Genomic DNA, 22,665 nt, shown 5'->3' on the forward strand with positions numbered 1-22,665 from the left:
CAATTCCACGGACAGAGGAGCCTGGCGGGCTATATTCCATAGGGTCGCAAATGAGCCGATCATGACTTAGCGACTAAACAACAATGCCAGCACGGAAGTGTGCTTGGTTAGGGCTAGCCAGGAATCCATCCTTTCTTCAGTTCCAAAGGACACTGCTCTAATACTAAATTTGCGACCAAGTAATCTGAGAAATAAAGGACATTATACTTAACCAACTTACACTCCTATACATCCGGGAAGGGTGTGGTAAAAGCAATCTATGCACGGTCTGATTGGTCAATATCAAGATCATCACATGATTCTGAGTCTCAGAGACATGAACTCCTCCGGGTAGAAGGACGCAGTTTTGGAATTTGAGGCGAACTGCATTATTCAACAGATTTATGTCCAGTGACTCTTCCACCAGCTCCAATGTATCTCCAGAGGTTTTCCTATTAAAAAGAGACATTTGTAAAAAACAACAAAAAAAAGAGTTTACACTTTTCTTTCTGATTGTTGCATGGAAATGTATGACAATAGTTTTCAGGTGAACTCTAATTCAAAAATTTTGGATAAGCAAACTCAAATCAATTCTGACATTCCAAACCACATTGTATAGTCTACAAAACACAGCATTATATACAATTCAACTATTATTATATGATTCTCTGTTAAATGGAGACATTTCCAAACTTGATAGTATGTTTAGAACAAAGTGTTAAGTCGCTTTAGTTAGTTCTGACTCTTTGTAACCCTATGGACTGCAGCCCTCCAGGCTCCTCTGTCCACGGGATTCTCCAGGCAAGAATACTGGAGTGGGTTGCCATGCCCTGCTCCAGGGGGAATCTTCCCGACCCAGGGACTGAACACAGGTCTATCTTATCTCCCCCATTGGCAGACGGGTTCTTTACCACTAGCACCACCTGGGAAACCTTTAGAACAATAGTCAATTCAATTAAACTCCACTAGGATTAAAATTCACACCACACACTCACAACTTATAGTGTAACATGGCCTCTACATATAATCACTATAGCCATCAAACTACAGTGATCTTATAAGTCCCTTCTAAAGCTTCCTCCTGCTAGGAAGCAGGAAGAGACTCCTGCTCACGTATACCTCTGCTATGCGGTAGCTTCAGAACCACAGACAGCACCATGCTGGCCGTGTCCTAACCAGATCTCATCTACTGCACTACCCGATTCTCCTCTCTGTCAGCGGGTTTCCACCTACAGGATCTAACGCTTCATGATCTGAGGTGGAGCTGATGTCACAATAACCAAGGTCACCGCAGATGTAATGTGCCTGAATCGTCCTGAAACCAGTCCCCCCACCCCAGATCTGTGGGAAAATTGTCTTCTGTGAAACTGGTCCTTGGTGCCAAGAAGCTTGCGGACCACTGCTATGGGCGATCACCTTTGGTTTAACAGCTTTGACTGACGATGATTTCTAAATCTGTATCTTCTTCAGCCCACACTCTCCACTCACCTCCTAACTACTGCCTCAAACTTGCACTTGTACATCAGGGATCTCAAACTACACCTGTCCGAAACAGAATTCCTGGACCCAGCAAACCAGGAAAACATCTGCTTCACCTCCACTTCTTTCCCAACTCATGGATGGCGTCTCTGTAACTTCCAGTTGCTCATGCCAAAAACATGGGGTTCACCCTTGAATTTTTCCTTTCTATATACCCTACATCTGATCCAACACTAAATTCTAACAAAATAGTTTTAAAGCATATCCACTATTAGAAGATTTCTCACAGCCTCTAACAATACCAAACTCATTGTAAGCCGCCACCATCGTTTGTGTGGATTGTGGCACCAACCTCTAATTGGCCTCCCTGCTCCCATCCCTTCCTACTACACTCTGTTCTCAACACAGCAGACAAGCACCTTTTAAAAACACTGTTATTCATAATACTTCTTCACTTAAAACCCTCCTCTCACTTAAAGTAAAAGTCACAGCCTTGAAATAACTGACAAAGCCCTAATCTGCCCCTTGGCTACCTTATTCCTCCATCCTTCATTCTCTCAAGAGGCAGACTTCTGGCCCTTTCCCATTCTTTGAAAACAACACACAAGCTCCTGTCTCGGGATTTTTGCCCTTTTTCTTCAAAGACTCTACCTGAAATCTCACCCCCTGGGTACCCTTATTTCCTCTGCTCAAATGTTAACTTATCACTGGGTCTTGCCCAACTACCCTATGTGAAATATTAAACATAATAATTCCCCTTCTCCCTTCCCTGTTCTCCATTCCACATATCACCTGATGAACTACTGTTTTTTGGGGTTACTGTTATTGATCAGCTTCTGCTGAGAGCAAGGACTGTCTGCTTTATTCCCTGCTATGTTCCCAGTCCCTAAACATTCACTGGAACACATTGTGTGTCTGCAAAGTCACTTCAGTCTGACTCTTTGCAACCCAAAGCCCTACAGAGCTTGCCAGGATCCTCTGTCCCTGGGATTCTCCAGGCAAGAATACTGCAGTGGGTTGCCATGCCCTCCTCTAGGGGATTTTCCTGACCTAGGGATCGAACTCACATCTCTTGTATCCTCTGTACTGGCAGGGAGATTCTTTAGCACTGGTGTCGGAACATATTAGGCACTCAAAAATATTTCTGAAATCAATGAGATTTGCACCTCTAACACAGGTCTTTCTTCTGAACCTATAAATTTCAATGCCTACTTGACACTGTCAAAATGCAACTACACAGACACTTTAATAGCACGGCTAAAAGAACTACTTAACACCCGTCCAAAACCCATCTTCTACATCTCAGAAGACGGCAATCCTTCTGCAGGATATCTGGTCAGTCACACCAAAAGACGGGAACTTGTCCTTGCTCCCTCCTTTTCCCTTACCATCCTTTATCCCATTGTCAGTCTATCACCTGGTCCTAATGAAGCTACCCTCTAAGTGTATCTCGAATCCATCTATCTCTGTTTTTCTAGCTACTCCCACAGCTGAGTCACCAACATGTTGAGAGGGTAACAGGCATGAAGGCCAGCGGTCTCCAAACGGAGGAAATAGCCTGCAAGTGTCAGACATTTTTATCTCTCTTAAGCGGCAGAAGGAAGCAGGAGGAAACAAACTATCGATATTTTTTCCTTCTCTATACACATTTAAAAGGAGGTTTCCCTTAAAATACTGTGTTGCCATAATGACACCTGGTTTCACCTGAAGTTAACTATTCTCAAACCTAGAGACAACCAATGCCTTTTTCTTATGGAAATGTTTATCTTAAGCTATGTTAACATACTATGCATCTACCCCAAACTCTATCTTCAAGTTGGTTCCACCTCTTGGCTCAGAACCTCCTTGACAAACCAGTATGTTATACTCAGATACTGTTCCTCTAATCTATGTAAATGAAACTATTTGTATGGTGATCTGCCCTTCTTCAAGATTCAAGTTAATCATTTTATGGCCCAGGATGAACCATTTGGTGCCAAGATTATCCCAAAATGCATCTTATGGGTGAGGGGCCTGGTGCCATTCTGAGTTTCAAGACATTCCTTTCTTTCATTAACAGAATGCTGCTGCTGCTGCTAAGTCGCTTCAGTCGTGTCCAACTCTGTGTGACCCCATAGACGGCAGCTCACCAGGCTCCCCCGTCCTGGGATTCTCCAGGCAAGAACACTGGAGTGGGTTGCCATTTCCTTCTCCAATGCATGAAAGTGAAAAGTGAAAGTGAAGTCGTTCAGTCGTGTCCGACTCCTAGCGACCCCATGGACTGCAGCCCACCAGGCTCCTCCGTCCATGGGATTTTCCAGGCAAGAGTACTGGAGTGGGTTATATAACATTCAGCTGAAGACTAACAGGGGGGTACTCTTTCTGAACCCTTCTGATGCCTATGTCAGAAGCATTCTCTATCTCCTTTATACTATAATAAAACTTTATTACACAAAAGCTCTGAGCGATCAAACCTCGTCTCTGGCCCTGGATTGAATTCTTCTCCTCCGGGGGCCAAGAATCCCAGCATCTTTGTGTGATTTAACAACCTTTCAATGTCTTACTTGGTCCATCATAAAAGCAAACTGTTCTTTTGTATTTTACCCATCCATCCCAAATCTATTTTACACAAAGCAGAATGATTATTTTAAAATGTGATTTTGATCATGCTTATAGACTTTCAGTGACTGCTCAACATACTCAGGATAAAATTCACATATCTTGGGGCTTCCCTGGTAGTCTAGTGGTTAAGAATCTGCTTGCCAAGTCTCGGGACATCAGCTCGATCCCTGGCCTAGGAAGACTCCATATGCTATGCAGTAGCTAAGGCCACGCTCTAGAGCCTGTGCTCTGCAACGAGAAGCTGCCGTAATGAGAAGCCCATGCACCAGAGCAGAGACCAAGCACAGCCTGAGGTCCTTCATGATGAGTCCACCCTAGCTACTAGTCTCAGCATCGCTCACGTCCTTTTCCATTTTGCCATTTGCAGTTAAGCCGCATAGATCTTTAGTCAGTTCCTCAAACCTGTCAAATTCTTTTCACCTCATGGATTTTGGAGACAGTGATCCCACTTGCTCAAATGCTCTCTCCCACAACACCTTGCTTGGCTAACCTTTCACCCTTCCAATCTCAGGTTAAATGTGACTTACTTTAGGCCTCTCCAGCCCCACCAATAACACTTGGTCTTCCCATTAGCCTCTCAAAACCCTATTCTTCTCCTCTGAGGCAAGAATGAAAAATCTGTATTGATATACCTATGCATGAACATTAGCTTGATGCCTTTTTTCTTCTCAAAACTGCCCCATGAAAGGTAGGTCCACGTCTCTTACACTGCCACACCTTGCATGATGAAAACGGTGATTGTTTTTGTTAGTCATTTTGTCCCCAGGACACCTAGCAGTGCCTGACAAGTAAAGGCTCAAACACATAGGATGAATGTAAAGCACTACAAATACATAACGGGCTCATGTTTAAAAACTGGTCTTTGGGGCTTTAGCCCCTATGCTACATTTCTTCTGCTTTTAGTGTTGCCTGATAGGGTAACTCTTCCAGAACTCTGGGTGTCCTTAATTCTCCACTGATTAAGACAGAAATAGAAAGCAGTCTTTTTTTCTTTTCCTGTCTACAACCACTCGGAAAATGAATGACATCTCAGGGCCAGACAGGAAAATTCAGCCGCCGAACGACCCGACCTTCCAGAGGGCTTGCCAAACACAGCACTCACCAATGAATGAATCTGTTTCTGGTGACGGAGAACAACTTGCCACTTTCCACATAGTAGAAGCCTCCCGCGCTCTCACTGCATTTCACGGCTCCGGCCGCTGCATTTGCAGTTCCTGTAAAAGGTGAGTGGTCAGCCTGCACACGTGGTTCTCTGGGCATGACACGGACCGAGGTCGCTGAGAAAGCAGAGGAGGACGGACTGACAGTCCATACAGAATGAAAGGGGAGGGAAGAGGAGGCAGCAGGACACTAAGGTAGCTCTGATTCCTGTGCTAACAGGCATGTGGGCTCAGAAGGGTAACGGGGGGGCGGGGGTTGGGATGGAGAAATCCACAGGGGAGGCCCGAGGGGAAGGTTCGGATCGCGCTCTGCTGGGATGCTGCCGTACCAATGCCGCAGACGGTGAACTCCCGAAAGTGCCTGGGCCTTTCGCGCTCAGCGCCGACGAGCTCCACGAAGCTCCGTTCCACGGCTCCCGCCGCCGCCATCTTCCCGCGCCGCCGCGAGGCCCGACGGGACACCAGCAGGGCCGGGCGAGTGTCGTCACTTCCGGAGGGCGGGGCAGGCGGGCAGGTGGAGAAGTCCGGAGAGGTCGGGGGCGGCCGGATCCTGCGTTGAGGTGTCCATCGAGTTAGCTGGAGATCAGGTGCGCAGGGAGGGAGCCGAGGGAGAAAGGGCTAGGGGAAGCCTGCGGACTCCACCTGAGGAAACCTTTGCGTGGCCGGCTAGGACGCCCCAAGCGGCGGCGCCATATTTCCCGGCGGCCTCGGGGCAGGGGGCGTGGCCGGGTTTGTTTCCATTTTAAAAACGCCGCGCGGGACGCAGGTCTCAGCCTGCCGGGAGGGGCGAGGTCCCGGGAGGCCCGGCAGACGGGCGCCCTCTACTGGGTTTCGAGCTTGCGGTCATCTCTCCCTGAGTCGTGGTATCTGTCAGTGCATCTCCGCTCTGTCTCCTTTTATTCACCCACCCTTAAGCGAGCCTTGGGGATGGGATGGTGGGTGATGGGGGCGGGGGCAGTGAAGGGCAGAGTGTCCTTTTGTGTTGGAATTTTTCCGAGAGACTGTATACGAGTATTTTTGTATAATGAACTGTAATGTATTCTGGTATTCACCCATCTGGAATGGGTGAATTTAACTCAGATGACCATTATATCTACTACTATGGGCAGGAATCCGTTAGAAGAAATGGAATAGCCATCATGGTCAACGAAAGAGTCCGAAATGCAGTACTTGGATGCAATCTCAAAAACGACAGAATGATCTCTGTTCGTTTCCAAGGCAAACCATTCAATATCACAGTAATCCAAGCCTATGCCCCAACCAGTAACGCTGAAGAAGCTGAAGTTGAATGGTTCTATGAAGACCTACAAGACCTTTTAGAACTAACACCTGCAAAAGATGTCCTTTTTATTATAGGGGACTGGAATGCAAAAGTAGGAAGTCAAGAAACACCTGGAGTAACAGGCAAATTTGGCCTTGGAGTATGGAATGAAGCAGGGCAAAGGCTAATAGAGTTTTGCTAAGAGAATGCACTGGTCATAGCAAACACCCTCTTCCAATAACACAAGACAAGACTCTACACATGGACATCACCAGATGGTCAATACCGAAATCAGATTGATTATATTCTTTGCAGCCAAAGATGGAGAACCTCTATACAGTCAGCAAAAACAAGACCGGGAGCTGACTGTGGCTCAGATCATGAACTCCTTATTGCCAAATTCAGACTTAAATTGAAGAAAGTGGAGAAAACCACTAGACCACTCAGGTATGACCTAAATCAAATCCCTTATGATTATACAGTGGAAATGAGAAATAGATTTAAGGGACTAGATCTGATAGAGTGCCTGATGAACTATGGACAGAGGTTCGTGACATTGTACAGAAGACGGGACTCAAGACCATCCCCATGGAAAAGAAATGCAAAAAAGCAAAATGGCTGTCTGAGGATGCCTTACGAATACCTGTGGAAAGAAGAGAAACGAAAAGCAAAGGAAAAAAGGAAAGATATAAGCCTCTGAATGCAGAGTTCCAAAGAATAGCAAGGAGAGATAAGAAAGCCTTCCTCAGTGATCAATGCAAAGAAATAGAGGAAAGCAACAGAATGGAAAAGGCTAGAGATCTCCTCAAGAAAATTAGAGATACCAAGGGAACATTTCATGCAAAGATGGGCTTGATAAAGGACAGAAATGGTATGGAACTAAGCAGAAGATATTAAGAAGAGGTGGCAAGAATACACAGAAGAACTGTACAAAATAGAGCTTCATGACCCAGATAATCATGATGGTGTGATCACTCACCTAGAGCCAGACATCCTGGAATGTGAAGTCAAGTGGGCCTTAGAAAGCATCACTATGAACAAAGCTAGTGAAGGTGATAGAATTCCAGTTGAGCTATTTCAAATCCTGAAAGATGATGCTGTGAAAGTGCTGCACTCAATATGCCAGCAAATTTGGAAAACTCAGCATTGGCCACAGGACTGGAAAAGATCAGTTTTCATCCCAATCCCAAAGAAAGGCAATGCCAAAGAATGTTCAAACTACCGCACAATTGCACTCATCTCACACGCTAGTAAAGTAATGCTCAAAATTCTCCAAGCCAGGCTTCAGCAGTACGTGAATTGTGAACTTCCAGATGTTCAAGCTGGTTTTTAAAAAGGGAGAGGAACCAGAAATCAAACTGCCAACATCCACTGGATCATGGAAAAAGCAAGAGAGTTCCAGAAAAACATCTATTTCTGCTTTATTGACTAAGCCAAAGCCTTTGACTGTGTGGATCACAATAAACTGTGGAAAATTCTGAAAGAGATGGGAATAGCAGACCACCTGACCTGCCTCTTGAGAAACCTATATGCAGGTCAGGAAGCAACAGTTAGAACTGGACATGGAACAACAGGCTGGTTCCAAATAGGAAAAGGAGTGCATCAAGGCTGTATATTGTCACCCTGCTTATTTAACTTATATGCAGAGTACATCATGAGAAACACTGGGCCGGAAGAAGCACAAGCTGGAATTAAGATTGCTGGGAGAAATATCAATAACCTCAGATATGCAGATGACACCACCCTTATGGCAGAAAGTGAAGAGGAACTAAAAAGTCTCTTGTTGAAAGTGAAAGAGGAGAGTGAAAATGTTGGCTTAAAGTTCAACATTCAGACAACTAAGATCATGGCATCTGGTCCTGTCACTTCATGGGAACTAGATGGGGAAACAGTGGAAACAGTGTCAGACTTTAGTTTTTGGGCTCCGAAAGCACTGCAGATGGTGACTTCAGCCATGAAATTAAAAGATGTTTACTCCTTGGAAGGAAAGTTATGACCAACCTAGATAGCATATTCAAAAGCAGAGATATTACCTTGCTAACAAAGGTCCATCTAGTCAAGGCTATGGTTTTCCAGTGGTCATGTATAGATGTGGGAGCTGGACTGTGAAGAAAGCTGAGTGCAGAAGAATTGATGCTTTTGAACTGTGGTGTTGAAGAAGACTCTTGAGAGTCCCTTGGACTGCAAGGAGATCCAACCAGTCCATCCTAAAGGAGATCAGTCCTGGGTGTTCATGGGAAGGACTGGTGCTGAAGCTGAAACTCCAATACTTTGGCCACCTCTTGCAAAGAGTTGACTCATTGGAAAAGACTCTGATGCTGGGAGGGATTGAGGGCAGGAGGAGAAGGGGACGACAGAGGATGAGATGGCTGGATGGTATCACCGACTCGATGGACATGAGTTTGAGTGAACTCTGGGAGTTGGTGATGGACAGGGAGGCCTGGCGTGTTGCGATTCATGGGGTCGCAAAGAGTCGGACATGACTGAGCGACTGAACTGAACTGAATGTATTCAGGTAAACATTGGTGCTGCTCCCTGCTGGAATTACATAAATGCTGCTCACTTGCATAGGTGAAAGGAATTTGCAATTTCTTCCATTTGTGATTTGGGTGTTTGGAAGATACTCTGGCTTTAGTTGTATATAGGGCAGAGTAGGGGGCTTACCCAATGGCTCAGCAGTGAAGAATCCACCTGCAATACAAGGAGGTAAGGGTTCCATCCCTGGGTTGGGAAGATCCCTTGGAGGAGGACATGGCAACCCACTCCAGTATTCTTGCCTGGAGAATTCTATGGACAGAAGATCCTGATTTGCTGCAGTCTATAGGGTCACAATGGGGTAAGGTTGGCCATGGGGTCACAGTGGGGTAAGTCCATGGGGTCACAATGGGGTAAGGTTGTTCATGGCATCACAATGGGCTAAGTCCATGGGGTAAGGTCCACCTTACCTGTCTCCTGAGAAATCTGTATGCAGGTCAAGAAGCAGCAGTTAGAACCGGGCATGGAGCAAACAACTGGTTCAAAATTGGGGAAGGAATAGGTCAAGGTTTTGTTTTGTCATCCAGCTGATTTAACTTACATACAGAGCACATCATGCGAAACGCTGGGCTGGATGAAGCACAGGCTGGAATCAAGATTTCTGGGAGAAATATCAATAACCTCAGATTTGCAGATGACACCACCCTTATGGCAGAAAGCAAAGGAAAACTAAAGAGCCTCTTGATGAAAGTGAAAGAGGAGAGTGAAAAAGTTGGCTTAAAACTCAACATTAAAAAAATGAAGCTCATGGCATCTGGTCCCATCCGTTCATGGCAAATAGATGGGGAAACAATGGAAACAGTGACAGACTTTATTTTGGCAGGCTCCAAAATCACTGCAGATGGTGATTGCAGCCATGAAATTAAAAGACGCTTAGTCCTTGGAAGAAAAGCTATGACCAACTTAGATAGCATATTAGAAAGCAGAGACATTACTTTGCCAACAAAAGTCCATCTAGTCAAGGCTATGGTTTTTCCAGTAGTCATGTATGGATGTGAGAGTTGGACTGTGAAGAAAGCTGAGTGCCGAAGAATTGATGCATTTGAACGGTGGTGTTGGAGAAGACTCTTGAGAGTCCCTTGGACTGCAAGGAGATCCAACTAGTCCATCCTAAAGGAAATGAGTCCTGAATATTCATTGGAAGGGCTGATGCTGAAGCTGAAACTCCAATACTTTGGCCACCTCACGCGAACAGTTGACTCTGGATAAGACCCTGATGCTGGGAAAGGTTGAAGAAAGGAAGAGAAGGGGATGACAGAGAATAAGATGGTTGGATGGCATGACTGATTCAATGGACATGAGTTTCAGCAAGCTGTGGGAGTTGGTGATGGTCAGGGAAGCCTGGTGTGCTGCAGTCCGTGAGGTCGCAAAGAGTCAGACATGACAGCTGAGCTGAACTGATGGGGTCACAAGAGTCAGACAACTGAACACAGCACAGGGTAGAGTAGATGTTCAGTTTTGGAGGAAAATAGTCCTTTGCAGGGGGAAAAGGTATTTTTCCCCCCTACTAGTTAACATTTGTTAAGCACTTCTATTGTTTCTTGTTATTACCAGTGACCGCAGCCCTTCACTGGCATTCTGTATCTGCTAGTGAAATGGAGCAGGACCCTATGCTCCTTACCATACCCCCCCCGCCCCGCCCCCCCCCCCACCACTATGTCCCCTGCCTGCCTTTTGACTGTGGAAAACTTTAGTCAAAAAATAAGTTTAATCAGAGAATTGAGAAATGCAGAAACAAAGGAAAACAGTTAAAAGAGACTAAATAATAATGTAATCGTTAAGCACAGTCAAGGACCTTTAGTTCTTTCTTAAGGGCTATAGACGCTATTCTGAGCCGTATCCTGGGAGCTGTCTTACAGATACTAAAACACCAGGTGGAGAAGTTAGTGACGTGATGACCAGACCATACCCAGGACACGAGTTGCCACAATTCCAAGAACTGGCCACAAAGAAATGAGAACAAAGGGACCCTGGACCTGAAGATGAACTGTACTGAAAACAATCAAGATGACGCTGGTCAGAGCACTGATGGCCAATCTGAAGATGACTGTTGGAGGTGACTGTGCTGTTTCTGCATATAGCCACCGCCCCCCTCTGTCTATAAAAGCTCTCACCCTGTTCTTGTGGAGGGGGTGAGGGGAGTCAGCCTTTGGACAGATGTCTGCCACCCTCCCCCCACAGTTGCCAGCATCTGAAATAAAGCAAACTTTCCTTTCCACCAACCTGGCCTATTTGTTGTCTTTTGAGCGGCGAGCAGCTGGGCCCCACAAACCCCTTTCAGTAACGCCAGGACAGCCACTCTAGCAGTGCAGCCCCTCCAGCCCACCTGCAGTGCCCTGTTCCTGTCACCTTTCACTGCCTTTCCCTTCTTGCTCTTCAAACTTGTTTGCCAGGGGACTGAAAAGAGTCTTGGGAAACAAATTTGCTTTGGGAGAGAAGGAACCTGTTACCGCCTAATGCCATGGGGCCTAACTGTAGGGGCGGGGGGAGCATTCTGGGTGTGGTGTGGTTTATCTCCCTCCCCAGTCCCACTGGACTTAACTCTGAGGGCTGTGGAGGCAGAATGGGGGACTAGAATAGAAAGAGCCCAAGTTCATTACCAATTCTATGAACCATTGAGGGTTCACAGATGCTCCACTGAGACTGCTCTCACAGAGAGAGCCAGCATTGCCGCCCCCACCAAATAAATGACCCCAGAGCAGTTGTGCCCGTTTAAAGGCTTTCCAGAAATCTGGTGATCAAAAGGGTGGAATGAGTACCTGGCAAGAGCTGGTGTCTAGTGTAGGTGGTCCCCAAAGGAGACAAGCCTATCTAGTACAGCATCTCTTTTTTGGGGGGAGTATTTTAATCCCTTTTTAAAAAAAATTATTGAAGTATAGTTGATTTATAATGTGCTAATTTCTGATACACAACAAAGTGATTCAGTTATACATATGAAAAAGTGTTAATTGCTCAGTCATGTGTGACCCCACGGACTGTAACCCACCAGGCTCCTCTGTCCATGGCATTCTCCAGGCAGGAATACTGGAGTGGGTAGCTATTCCTTTCTCCAGAGGATCTTCCTGACCCAGGAATGGAACCTAGGTCTCTGGCATTGCAGGCGGATCCTTTACTGTCTGAACCACCAGGGAAGCTCATTTATTATAAGCTCATTCTTATTCTTTTCTGTTACGGTTTATCATAGGATATTGAATATAGTTCCCTGTGCTATACAGTAAGACATTGTTGTTTATTAGCAATTTTAAACAGTTGATAGAGTACTTGTACTGTTTAGAAATGGATTATTTCAGAAGCAGATTATTTCATGAATATAGAGATCCCCTGAGAACCGTCAGAAGTTTAAGGAACTCTTCAGCAGGGACTGAGTAGGTGGGGGCAGAAGTCAGTAGAATTTGTTCACTTTTTTAATGTGACTGTGCTTTTTACCCATGGGATGGGGAAACTTGAGTTTTGTGCTGTTTGGTAAGAATTTTCTATTGCTGATTAACAAATTACTGCAGATTTAGTGGCTTAAACAATACTCTGATCTCACAGTTCTATAGAAGTCCAACAAGGGTCTCATGGACCTAATATGATGTCTGTAGGGCTGTATTCTTTCTGGAGACAAAAAAGAGAATCTCTTTTCTTGTCTTTTCCAGCTTCTAGAGGTCAGCACATTCCTTGGCTGTCGACACCCTTCTTTCATCTTCAAAGCCAGCAATGTCATCTCTGTCTCTGATCTCCGAGAAAGGTTCTCTGCATCTAAGGACTCATGTGGTTAGGTTGAGCTCACCCAGATAATCCAGAGTAATCTCTGCATCTCTAAATACGTAAACTGAATCATGTCTGCAAGGTTCCTTTTGCCATGTCGGGTAGCATAATCACAGGTTCCAGGGGTTAGGGTGTGGACATCTCTCTTGGGAGGGGACATTATTTATAATTTTACTAATTATATCATGTTCTAATTTCATTCTCATCACTTCCTTTGTGAAGTAGTATTATCCCTGTAAGGTAGATGACTTTTCTGAAGCGCTTGTTAAAAATATAGTTTCCATCCATTGACATCACCTTAACCTGGAATTCAGTCTTAGCGTTGCTCACTAATATGGACAACCAGATGTAAAGTGCCTCCTTCTGAGATGTTATATGGGAGACCTTTTGTTTATGTCAATGACCTCTTTCTAGACCCAGAGATTCAAAGCCTCTGATCTTACACTATGGCCATTGGGTACTTCCAACAAGAAAGGCGCTTGGAGGGTGTCAACCGGGACCCAGAAGGACTCTGAGGGACTGCCACTATAAGCCCCAGGGATTCAAGTACTAACCAGGGTTTGGAAAGGTGGGTCCCTAAAGGCTCAACTCCAGCCCGCATGGACGACCCCTACCCTGTAATACTTTCTACGCCTACCCATCCCTCTTGGCTTCCCCTTTTTTATCCATCTCCTCCTCTTGGTTGTGCCCTGTGTAAAACAGGGCTTGTACCCACCACCAATCAAGAAAGGAATTGAAATGGGCATATGCTGAAGGCCAGTTGACAGTTGCAAGTTATATAACTATAGGCTCTGTTGTGCACACCTTCCCAATTCAGTCTATTATAATCAGATGTCTGTACGTATAGAATATTAGTGACCCCTTAGTGGGCTCCTAGCTGCCTACGTTTACTTGAGGAAGCCCCTGTGGTTAGTTTGCACTGTGTGCCCAGGGTGTATATGCAGGAGTTGGAAAAGTCTCTGTGGTTATTTTTGTAGCATATCTGTGAGCTCTCCTGGGTGTGTCTGGGATGGGGTTTAGAGATCGCATGCATCCTGTTGGCTAGGCTAGGCCACCCCTGTTGCTCATGCCTAACTGTCTTGATATAAAATGAAAGACACATTACCTCTAACGCATCTTTTGTTCTTTTGGCCACACTCCCAGGCTTGCAGGATTTTAGCCCCCCAACCAGAGATTGAACCTGGGCCCTCAGCAGTGAAAGCATGGAGTCCTAACCACTGGACCACCAGGGAATCTCCTGCAAGGCAGTTTTAAACAACTTTTTTTAAAATAAGTTTTTTGTTTGTGTATTTTTCGGCTGTGCTGAGTCTGTTCCTGTGTGGGCTTTCTCTGGTTGTGGTGCTCGGGCTTCTCATCACAGTGGTTTCTCTTGTTTCAGAGCACGGGCTCCAGGGCACACCGGCTTCAGTAGCTGTGGTTCTCAGCTGTAGAGCACAGGCTGGGTAGTTGTGGCACCTGGGCTTAGTTGTTCTCAGTCACATAGGATCTTCCCAGACCGGGGATCGAATCGGTGTCCCCTGCCCTGCAAGGCAGACTCTTAATCTCTGAACTACCATGGATGCCCCACAACTTTCTTAACATAGTCTTCACATACCGTAAAATCCCTGCCTCTAAACTGTGCCATTCAGTGACTTTGGGGTATTCATATAGTTGTGTAACAGTCGCCACAATCTCATCTGGGAACATTTTTACCACCCCTAAAAGTCATTGACCATTTCCGCCTCCTCAGCCCTTGGAAACTGCCAGTCCACTTATGTTTCTATAGATTTAGCTATACTACATTTATATATTTCTCCCGGCAATCTTGATTCCAGCTTGTAACTCATCCAGCCCGGCATTTCACATGATGTGCTCTGCATGTAAGTTAAATAAACAGGATGACAACAAACAGCCTTGTCATACTCCTTTCTCAATCCTGAATCAGTCGGTTGTTCCATACAAGGTTCTAACTCTTGCTTCTAAAGAACCTCTTGGTAAGGGTGAAGAATGAGAGTGAAAAACTGGCTTAAAACTCAGTATTAAAAAAACGAAGATCATGGCATTGGGTCTCATCACTTCATGACGGATAGAAGGGAAAAGATAGAAGCAGTGACAGAGTCCCTCTTCTTGGGCTCTAAAATCACTGTGGATGGTGGCTGCAGCCCTGAATTAGAAGACAGTTGCTTCTTGGCAGGAAAGCTATGACAAACGTAGACAATGTATTGAAAACATCACTTTGCCAACAAAGGCCCATATAGTTGAAAGGTTGTTGCTAAACCACGAAAGACGCCAGGATTCTTGGCCTCTGGAGAAGAATTCAATCCGGGGCCAGAGACAAGGCTTCATCGCCCAGAGCTTTGGTGTAATAATGTTTTATTAAAGTATAAAAGAGATAGAGATAGCTTCTGACACAGACATGAGAAGGGGGTTAGAAAGAGGGCCCCCCAACCCCCCGCTAGTCTTTTGCTGGATGTTATATAGCTACTAGCAGTCTGCTAATTAAAGAAAGGAAATGTCTCAAAACTCAGAGAATGGCACCAGCCCCCTCACCCACAAGATGCGTTTTGAGATAACCCTGGCACCAGGTGAGTCATCCTGGGCCATAAAACGATTGACGTGGTTGACACGAATCTTGAAGAAAAGCAGATTTCCATACAAATACATAGTTTCATTAACATGGATTAGGAGAACAATGCAGGAGTATCACATACTGGTTTGTCAAGTCGGTTCTGAGCCTTTAGGCGGAACCGGAACCAACTTGAAGACAATGTCTGGGGTAAATACACAGCACATTCACATAGCTTAAGACAAACATTTCCAGAAGAAAAATGCATTGGTTAGCTCAAGGTCTGAGAAAAGTTAAGTTCAGGTAGAACCAGGTGTCATTATGGCAACACAGAATTTTAAGAAAAACCTCTTTTTAAATTTGTATAGAGAAGGGGAAAAATGTAACACTAGTTTGTTTCCTCCTGCTGCTTAAGAGAGAGATAAGAAATGTCTGACACTTGCAGCCTATCTCCACCATTTGGAAACCCCTCGCCTTCCTGCCTGTTATCGTCTCATAGTCAAGGCTGTGGTCTTTCCAGTAGTCAGGTATGGATGTGAGAACTGGACTGTAAAGAAGGCGGAGCACCGAAGAATTGATGCTTTTGAGCTGAGGTTTTGGAGAAGACTCTTGAGTCCGCTGGACAGGGAGAAGATCAAACGAGTCAATCTTAAAGGGAATCAACCCTGAACGCTCCTTGGAAGGACTGATAAAGAAGCTGAAGCTCCAATCCTTTTGTCACCTGATGTGACGAGCTGACTTTTTGGAAAAGACCCTAAAGGTGGGAAAGATTAAAGGCTGGAGAGGAGGGCAACAGAGGCTGAAATGATTGGATGGCATCACTGATTCAATGGGCAAGAACTTGGGCAAACTCCAGGAGATGGTAAGGGACAGGGAGGCCTGGTGTGCTGCACTCCATGGGGTCTTGAAAAGTCTGACTTCGCAACTGAACAACATTATATACACACATACACACACACACATCAGTTGCTGGACGTTTGGGTTATTTGCACTTTTTGGCTATTATGAATAATGCTGCTATGACCATATGGAGTATTCTTATAATATATTTAATTCATACTGTGGCAGGCAGAATAATGCCCCCCCACCCCATATGTCTACTTCCATATCCCTGGAACCTGTGACCTTCCACGGCAGGACTTTGTACTACGTGTGAGTACAGTAAGGATCTAGAGATGGCAAGGTGAGCCTGGATCATGCAGGTGGGCCCTGTCTAATCACATAGTCCTTAAAAAGAGAACACGTCCCTGCTGAGGTTGGGAAGACGAGAGGACCGAAGAAAGGTCAGAGTTATTTGAAATGACTGGCATATAAAGGTGGAGACGGGGCCATGAGTGTGGTCAGTCTCCAGAGGCTGCGAAAAGCAGACACAGATTCTCCCCTCGAGTCACCAGAAAGGAGTGAAACCCTGCACACCCTGATGTTAGCTCGCTGAGTTTTGCTCTCAGCTAAAGGGAGCGGCCTGGCCTGTGGTTATGCCCCCTGCATCCAGTGAGTGGTCAGTGTGGGGAGTGTGAAGGTCTCACCTCCTGGGTTGGATCTGGAACGACCCTGAGGGACCGTCTCCACTCCAGGGCAGCGAGTGGAAATATCTGAGGCTCCAGCTTCTCTTTCTGTCCATCCCGCCTCTCTCTGTCCCTTCAAGGTGCTCGTTCTGAGAGCACTCTCTGGCAAATGTCCTGCATGTGGATCTCTGCCTCGGAGTGTCTTCTCTGGGAACCCTGCAGGAGACATCCACTCACACATCAGCTCTTGCCTGAAGATAAGCAGCCAGCTGGGAACCAGCAGGGAAAAAGTTGCAAAGGGAGGATCTTTTCTAAATGCCAAAATTGGTAATGCAATACTGGAAAGAACCTCAGCTGGATAGTAGAAGACCGGGGTTCAAGGTCTGGCTCTGTCCCAGCTCACCTCTTGTCACCTGGGAAGTCCCCCCAGGTCACTTGAGTGCCCCAGGGTCTCTGTCTCAGCTACTTAGGAGAGAGTGTTGTGCTCAATGACCTTCAAGCTCTTTCCTGGCACTAAAGCTCTAGCATCTGTGGTCTGAAAGTCAGACAGAGGCTGGATCTTCAGCTTCATCTCTCCTTAATTTCCAAGCTCAGAACTGAGCCCACTCCAGGCGCTCCCAGGGTTTGAGGACTGGCATGTCCTCCCTGAGTCAAAATTGACAACCTGTGACCTTTGTGCCACTTAGAACAGACAATGATAATTTCTTAGGTACTTGTCTATCACAGTGCTTTCCATACACTGCGTTTTCTCACTCCTATGATGTATACTTAAATTTTTTTAATGTATAAAAAAATAAAAAAAGATTTAAAATTTTGTTACATAGTAAATGGCTGAGCAGAAAAATTAAAAAATACTTAAAAAATAAGAATGTGTCATACAATCCACATGCCTATTTAATGTAGTCATGTTTCTTTCTTTATTTTTTTTTCCCAAAAAAAGTAGTTCTTTCAAAATGGTGAAGTGGAAAAACCTTGAGCTTAGCCTCTTCTCATGGACACACCAAAATCTCAACTAACTGCTGGACAGCCATCGATAAAAAAGGCTGGAGCCTGCCGAAGCAGATTGTCTACATCTAAAGGCATAAAGAAGTGGCAACAAGATGGTAGGAGGGTTGTACATGTATGATAATCAACCCCTTGTCACCCCTACCCACTGGAGAATAATTGTATTACAGACGCTCTCCCACAGGAGTGAGAGTCCTGAGGCCCACGTGAGGCTTCCTAACCCGAGGGTCTGGCATCGGGAAGAGCATTAGGATTTGAAGGCCAGCTGGGCTTAATTGCAGGAGCGCCACAGGGCCGGGGGAGACAGACTGAACTCTTAAAGGGATTGCACAAAATCTCACGTGCACTGGGATCGAGGACAAAAGCAATGATGTCATAGGAGCCTGGAGCAGACCTACCTGGTCTTGGTCTCCTGGGGTGGTGGGGCGCAGCTGTGGCTCCTGCTGGGGTCCAAAAGCTGGTGGCAGATATTTTGGGGGTTATTCTTCTGCATGAACTCTCCTTGAGGCAGGCATCTTGCTTGGGTCCTTAGCAGCAACACCTGGCTCCACTCAGCAGCCTGTAGGCTTCAGAGCCGGATGCCTCAGGCCAGACAACTACCCAGGCAGGAACACGGCTCTGCCCATTAGCAGACAGGTTGCCGAAAGACTTCCTGATCCCACAGTCACCTCTGGACATGACCCTAGACACCATCCTGCCTACCAGAGGGCCAGGACCCAGCTCCACCCACCCATCAGCGGGCATCAGCTCTCCACTAGGAAGCCTACACAGGCTTCTAGAGCAGCCTCTCACCCACCAGGGGGCAGAAACTAGAAGGAAGAAGGCTACAATCCAGCAGACTGTAGTCTGCAAATGCAGGCTAGACACTGCCCTGGGACCGCTGGCCCCTGGCCCTTGGGTGATGAGAGAGGAGGGCACTGCTGGGACCCATAGGACGTCTCCTACGGAAGGCTGCTTCTCCAAAGTTGAGAAACACAATTAACCCAAAATGAGGTGGCAGGGGAATCTGTTTCAGATGAAGGATCAAGATAAAACTCCAGAAAAACCAAGGGATGTGGGGATAGGCAGTCTACCGGAGGAGTTCAGACTAACAGTGGTAAAGGTGATCCAAGAACTAGGGAGAAAAATGGATGCAGAGATCCATAAGTTGGAAGGCTTTTTAAACAAAGAGAAAGTATAAACAACAGCCAAAACAATTGAACAATATACAGTGACTGGAATGAAACACACTGGAAGGAATCAGTAGTAGAGTAAATGAAGCAGCAGATTAGCGAGCTGGAAGACTGAGTAGGGGAACTCACTATTGTGGAGCAGAAAAAGAAAGGAGGACAGTTTAAGAAACCTCTGGACCAACAGTAAGCACCCTAAGATCCACATTATCGGGGTCTCAGAAGGAGAAGAGAGAGAGAGGGCCTGAGAAAATATTTGAAGAGAGAATAGCTGAAAACTTCCCTAACCTGGGAAAGAAAACAGTCACCCACAGGAAACACAGAGAGTTCAAACAGGATAAACCCACAGAAGAATACACCACGACATACTGTAATCAAAATGACAACAATTAAAAGTAGAAGATATTAAAAGCAACAGGGGAAAAGCAACCGATAACATACAAGGGAACTCCCATAAGGTTTTCAGCTGGTTTTTCAGCAAAAACTGCAGAGGAGAAGGGAGTGATATGATATGTTTAAAATAAAAACTAAACAATATCCGTCAGGCAAGAGCTGCTGTAAGGGTTTAAGATGATGCCAGTAAAAAGTGGATGCCAGCTGGCGGTTCTGCTGGGCTCAGCAGAGTTCATATATATCATCATACAGGCAGCAACACATTCGGAGTGGTGGGCAGGAAGATTCAGGACCATCATCAGATCAGGATAAATTGTATTGTTCCTAAAGGGTTGAAATACAATCAAGCTACTCAGACCTTCCACCCAGGGCGGGACGCTAGACAGGTGTAGGGTCTCAACTCTGGCAGCAAAGAAGATGCCAGTGTCTTCACAAGTGCCCTGATGCATGCCTTAGAAGTGTTGAATTCATAGGAAATGGCAAAATTCCCGACTACCTGCCCAAGTTCACAATGGCCCATCACAATTTGGAAATTCAAAGAAGGCAGCTACAAGCCCAGCAACCATAAAAGGAGCTGGCGTGGGAAAGGCTGGAGAGAGAAAGAAGGGAAAGGGCGAGATTGGAGAGGGAGAAGGGAGAAAGGGAGAGGCCAGGGAGGGAGCGACTGGAACAGGAGCAGCTGGAGAGAGAGAAGAGGGAACATCAGGATCACTGGAGCGGGCGAGGCTTCAGAGACTGGACCTGGTGAGGGGACGGTAACAGCGCAGGAGCAGCTAGAGAGGGCGCGAGAGCAGAGAATACCAAATGCCCCCGTCTCTGCCTTGGTGGAGAGTCCTCTGAACTCTGTGCTGGGGCCCTCCTCTGCTTCGGAGCCAGGCTTGCAGGCAGCTGCTCAGGGCATTGTCATGGGACCACCTGCACCCCAGCCACCCCTCCACTACCCCCCCAGGTCCTGCCCAGGCATCAGGGTCCTGCCCCCCTCCTCCCCCAGGGTCCCCTCCACCCACTGCACTTCCATCCTCAGGGCCTCCACCTCCTCCACCACCTCTTCCTAGTCAAATACCCCCTCCTCCTCCACCCCTCTTCCTGTTCCTCTGCTCCCTGCATCTGGATTCCTACCCCACCCCCCCCCCACCCCCACCCCCCGCCCAGGGATCACGGCTGAAGACAATCGCCCTTTAACTGGACTTGCAGCTGCAGTTGCTGGCCCGAAACTTAGCAGAGTGTCACGGATGGAGAAGGCCTCTTTCCAAGTGGAGGAAGTTTGGTAGGAATTCGGCCTCATCTAAAGGAGATATGGTCGTGGAAATGGACCCCTTCCTCTCGAGGGTACTGATTTAGAGGAAGAAATGAGTGCCCTGCTGGCCAGGAGGAAAAGAATTGCTGAAAAGGGATCAACAATAGAAACAGAACAAAAAGGGACAAAAATGAAGATTCAGAGCCTGTAACTTCTAAGGCCTCTTCAACCGTACACCTGAACCGACAAGAAAACCTTGGGAAAGAACAAATACAAGGAATGGCAGTAAGTCACCTGTTGTTTCCAGATGTGATTCTCCGAAGAAAAATCAGATCTTTTTGACCACAGGCCCTATGACTCATTACACAGACCAAACTCTGCACCCAGGTCACAGGGCAGTGCTGGCAGAGTCCAGACCGAGGGCCTGGACTAGGACAGATGAAGCAGGACATTTTAGATGAAATGAGAAAAGAATTAAGCCAAAAGAAAAGCTCAGTGATGCAATCAAGCCAGAAGTGAGCAAGTCAAATGTTGCCTAGAGAAACAAAGGAGAGATAGGACTTTAATCTGGAGAGAAAAAAAAAAAAAAAAAAAAAAAACCCTACAAAGAATACCAACAACAATGAAACCTTTACATTTTGTGAGCTGTAAGATGATGGAGACAAACAGTTGGAAAGGAGGGGAAAAAAACCAACATACTTTGAAAGCCTTCAGATGTTACTACTCTGGCTGTTTCTCTCCCAATTTGCTGCTTTTTTCCCCCTGACCTTTATAGCAAGATGGAAGACAATCGTATAGGAGTTCCTCTATCAGTTATGTAGAAAATACGAAACCCATCAGGTAAGATCACCGTGCAGTGAAATATTTTCATGTCAAGACAAAATCGCACATTTTCCATAATCCATTGCTAAAATAAAGAAGAGAGGGCTTCCCTGCCGGCTCAGTGGCTAAGAATCTGCCTGCCCTTGCGGGAGATATGGGTGCGATCCCTGGTCTGGGAAGATCCCAGCTGCCATGGAGCAACTAAGCCCATGTGCCACAACTATTGAAGCCCGAGTGCCCTACAGCCCTTGCTCTGCAACAAGAGAAGCCCCTGCTGCGGGAAGCCCCAGCAACCAGAGTTAAACCCCGCTCGCTGCAGCTGGACAGAAGCTTGAGCAGCAACAGAAACCCAGCACAGCCAAAAACAACACATAAAATTATTTTTAAAAAAGAAGAGAAAGACTTGAGAAGTTTTTTTCAGAGAACGTTGGTGAAGAATTTGGCAAGTTCCAACCACAACGAAGAATAGCCCCAACTTGCTGCAACTGGGAGAAGCCCACACATGGCAGCGAATACCCAGCACAGCCAGAAGTAAATAACTAACTAAATAAAAAAGAATTTCACAAGTTATACTGTTGTATTGTAAGTGGTTCAGGTTTGTCTCCCTGTCCTATTTGATGTTGCGATAATAATTGAGATCAGCCCTATGTAGGTTAAGATCATAAAACACAGAATAAGTGGAACTGTATATGCTTTCAGAGGGTGATATTTATAAGAAAGTGTCCTAAAAATGATTTGTCTGGAGTGAGGAATTTTAGAATGATAGGAAGTCTCTCAAGTTTAGTCCTCATGCAATTTCATAGATTCAAGCATGAAATTCGTCCAGAATTAAAAGGTTTAGATGCCTTCCTAAATTATTACAATGCTTTACCAAATTATGACTCCTGCAAATACGAACCAGTGGTCAAATGTAAAACAATATATTGTAGATTTGGGACGTCCCTGCTGGTCCAGTCGTTAATAATCGCCTTGCAATGCAGGGGACTAGGTTTCAATCCCTGGTCTGGGAGCTAAGATCCCACCTAAGCCTGTGAATCACAACGATTGAACCCGAGCACCTCAGCTAAGAAGCCTACCACTGCAGTGAAAGATCTGCCTGATGCGATGGGGACCTGATGCAGCAGAATAAATAAAAAAGTGTTTAAAAAGCATGTTGTAGCTTCATTGTAGGTTTTCAACCTTTTTTAGATTTATGCATGTGGACGTGTTTATAATCTAATTACA

The 22,665-nt window shown here is 46.0% G+C and overlaps 1 protein-coding gene and 1 pseudogene across 2 annotated transcripts in view; one reads left to right on the forward strand and one right to left on the reverse strand.

The window, feature by feature from the left end:
- The window catches only part of NUP160 (nucleoporin 160), a 43,457-nt gene extending 37,795 nt beyond the window's left edge, over positions 1–5,662 (reverse strand). The window contains exons 1-3 of one of the 2 annotated variants that reach the window (XM_060399575.1): positions 5,549–5,662; positions 5,162–5,273; positions 221–431 (exon numbers count right to left, since the gene is read on the reverse strand). In XM_060399575.1, coding sequence (XP_060255558.1) covers positions 221–431; positions 5,162–5,273; positions 5,549–5,648 — 423 coding nt within the window. In that variant the 5' untranslated portion in view covers positions 5,649–5,662. The remainder of the gene's footprint in view (positions 1–220; positions 432–5,161; positions 5,274–5,548) is intronic. The other variant, XM_012096416.3, reaches the window with a different exon arrangement.
- A 43-nt stretch (positions 5,663–5,705) lies between these two features.
- Positions 5,706–22,011, forward strand: LOC132657838 (protein enabled homolog; annotated as a pseudogene).
- Positions 22,012–22,665: the final 654 nt, after the last annotated feature.

This window comes from Ovis aries, chromosome 15, assembly GCF_016772045.2.
Source record: "Ovis aries strain OAR_USU_Benz2616 breed Rambouillet chromosome 15, ARS-UI_Ramb_v3.0, whole genome shotgun sequence".
Lineage (NCBI taxonomy): Eukaryota > Metazoa > Chordata > Mammalia > Artiodactyla > Bovidae > Ovis > Ovis aries.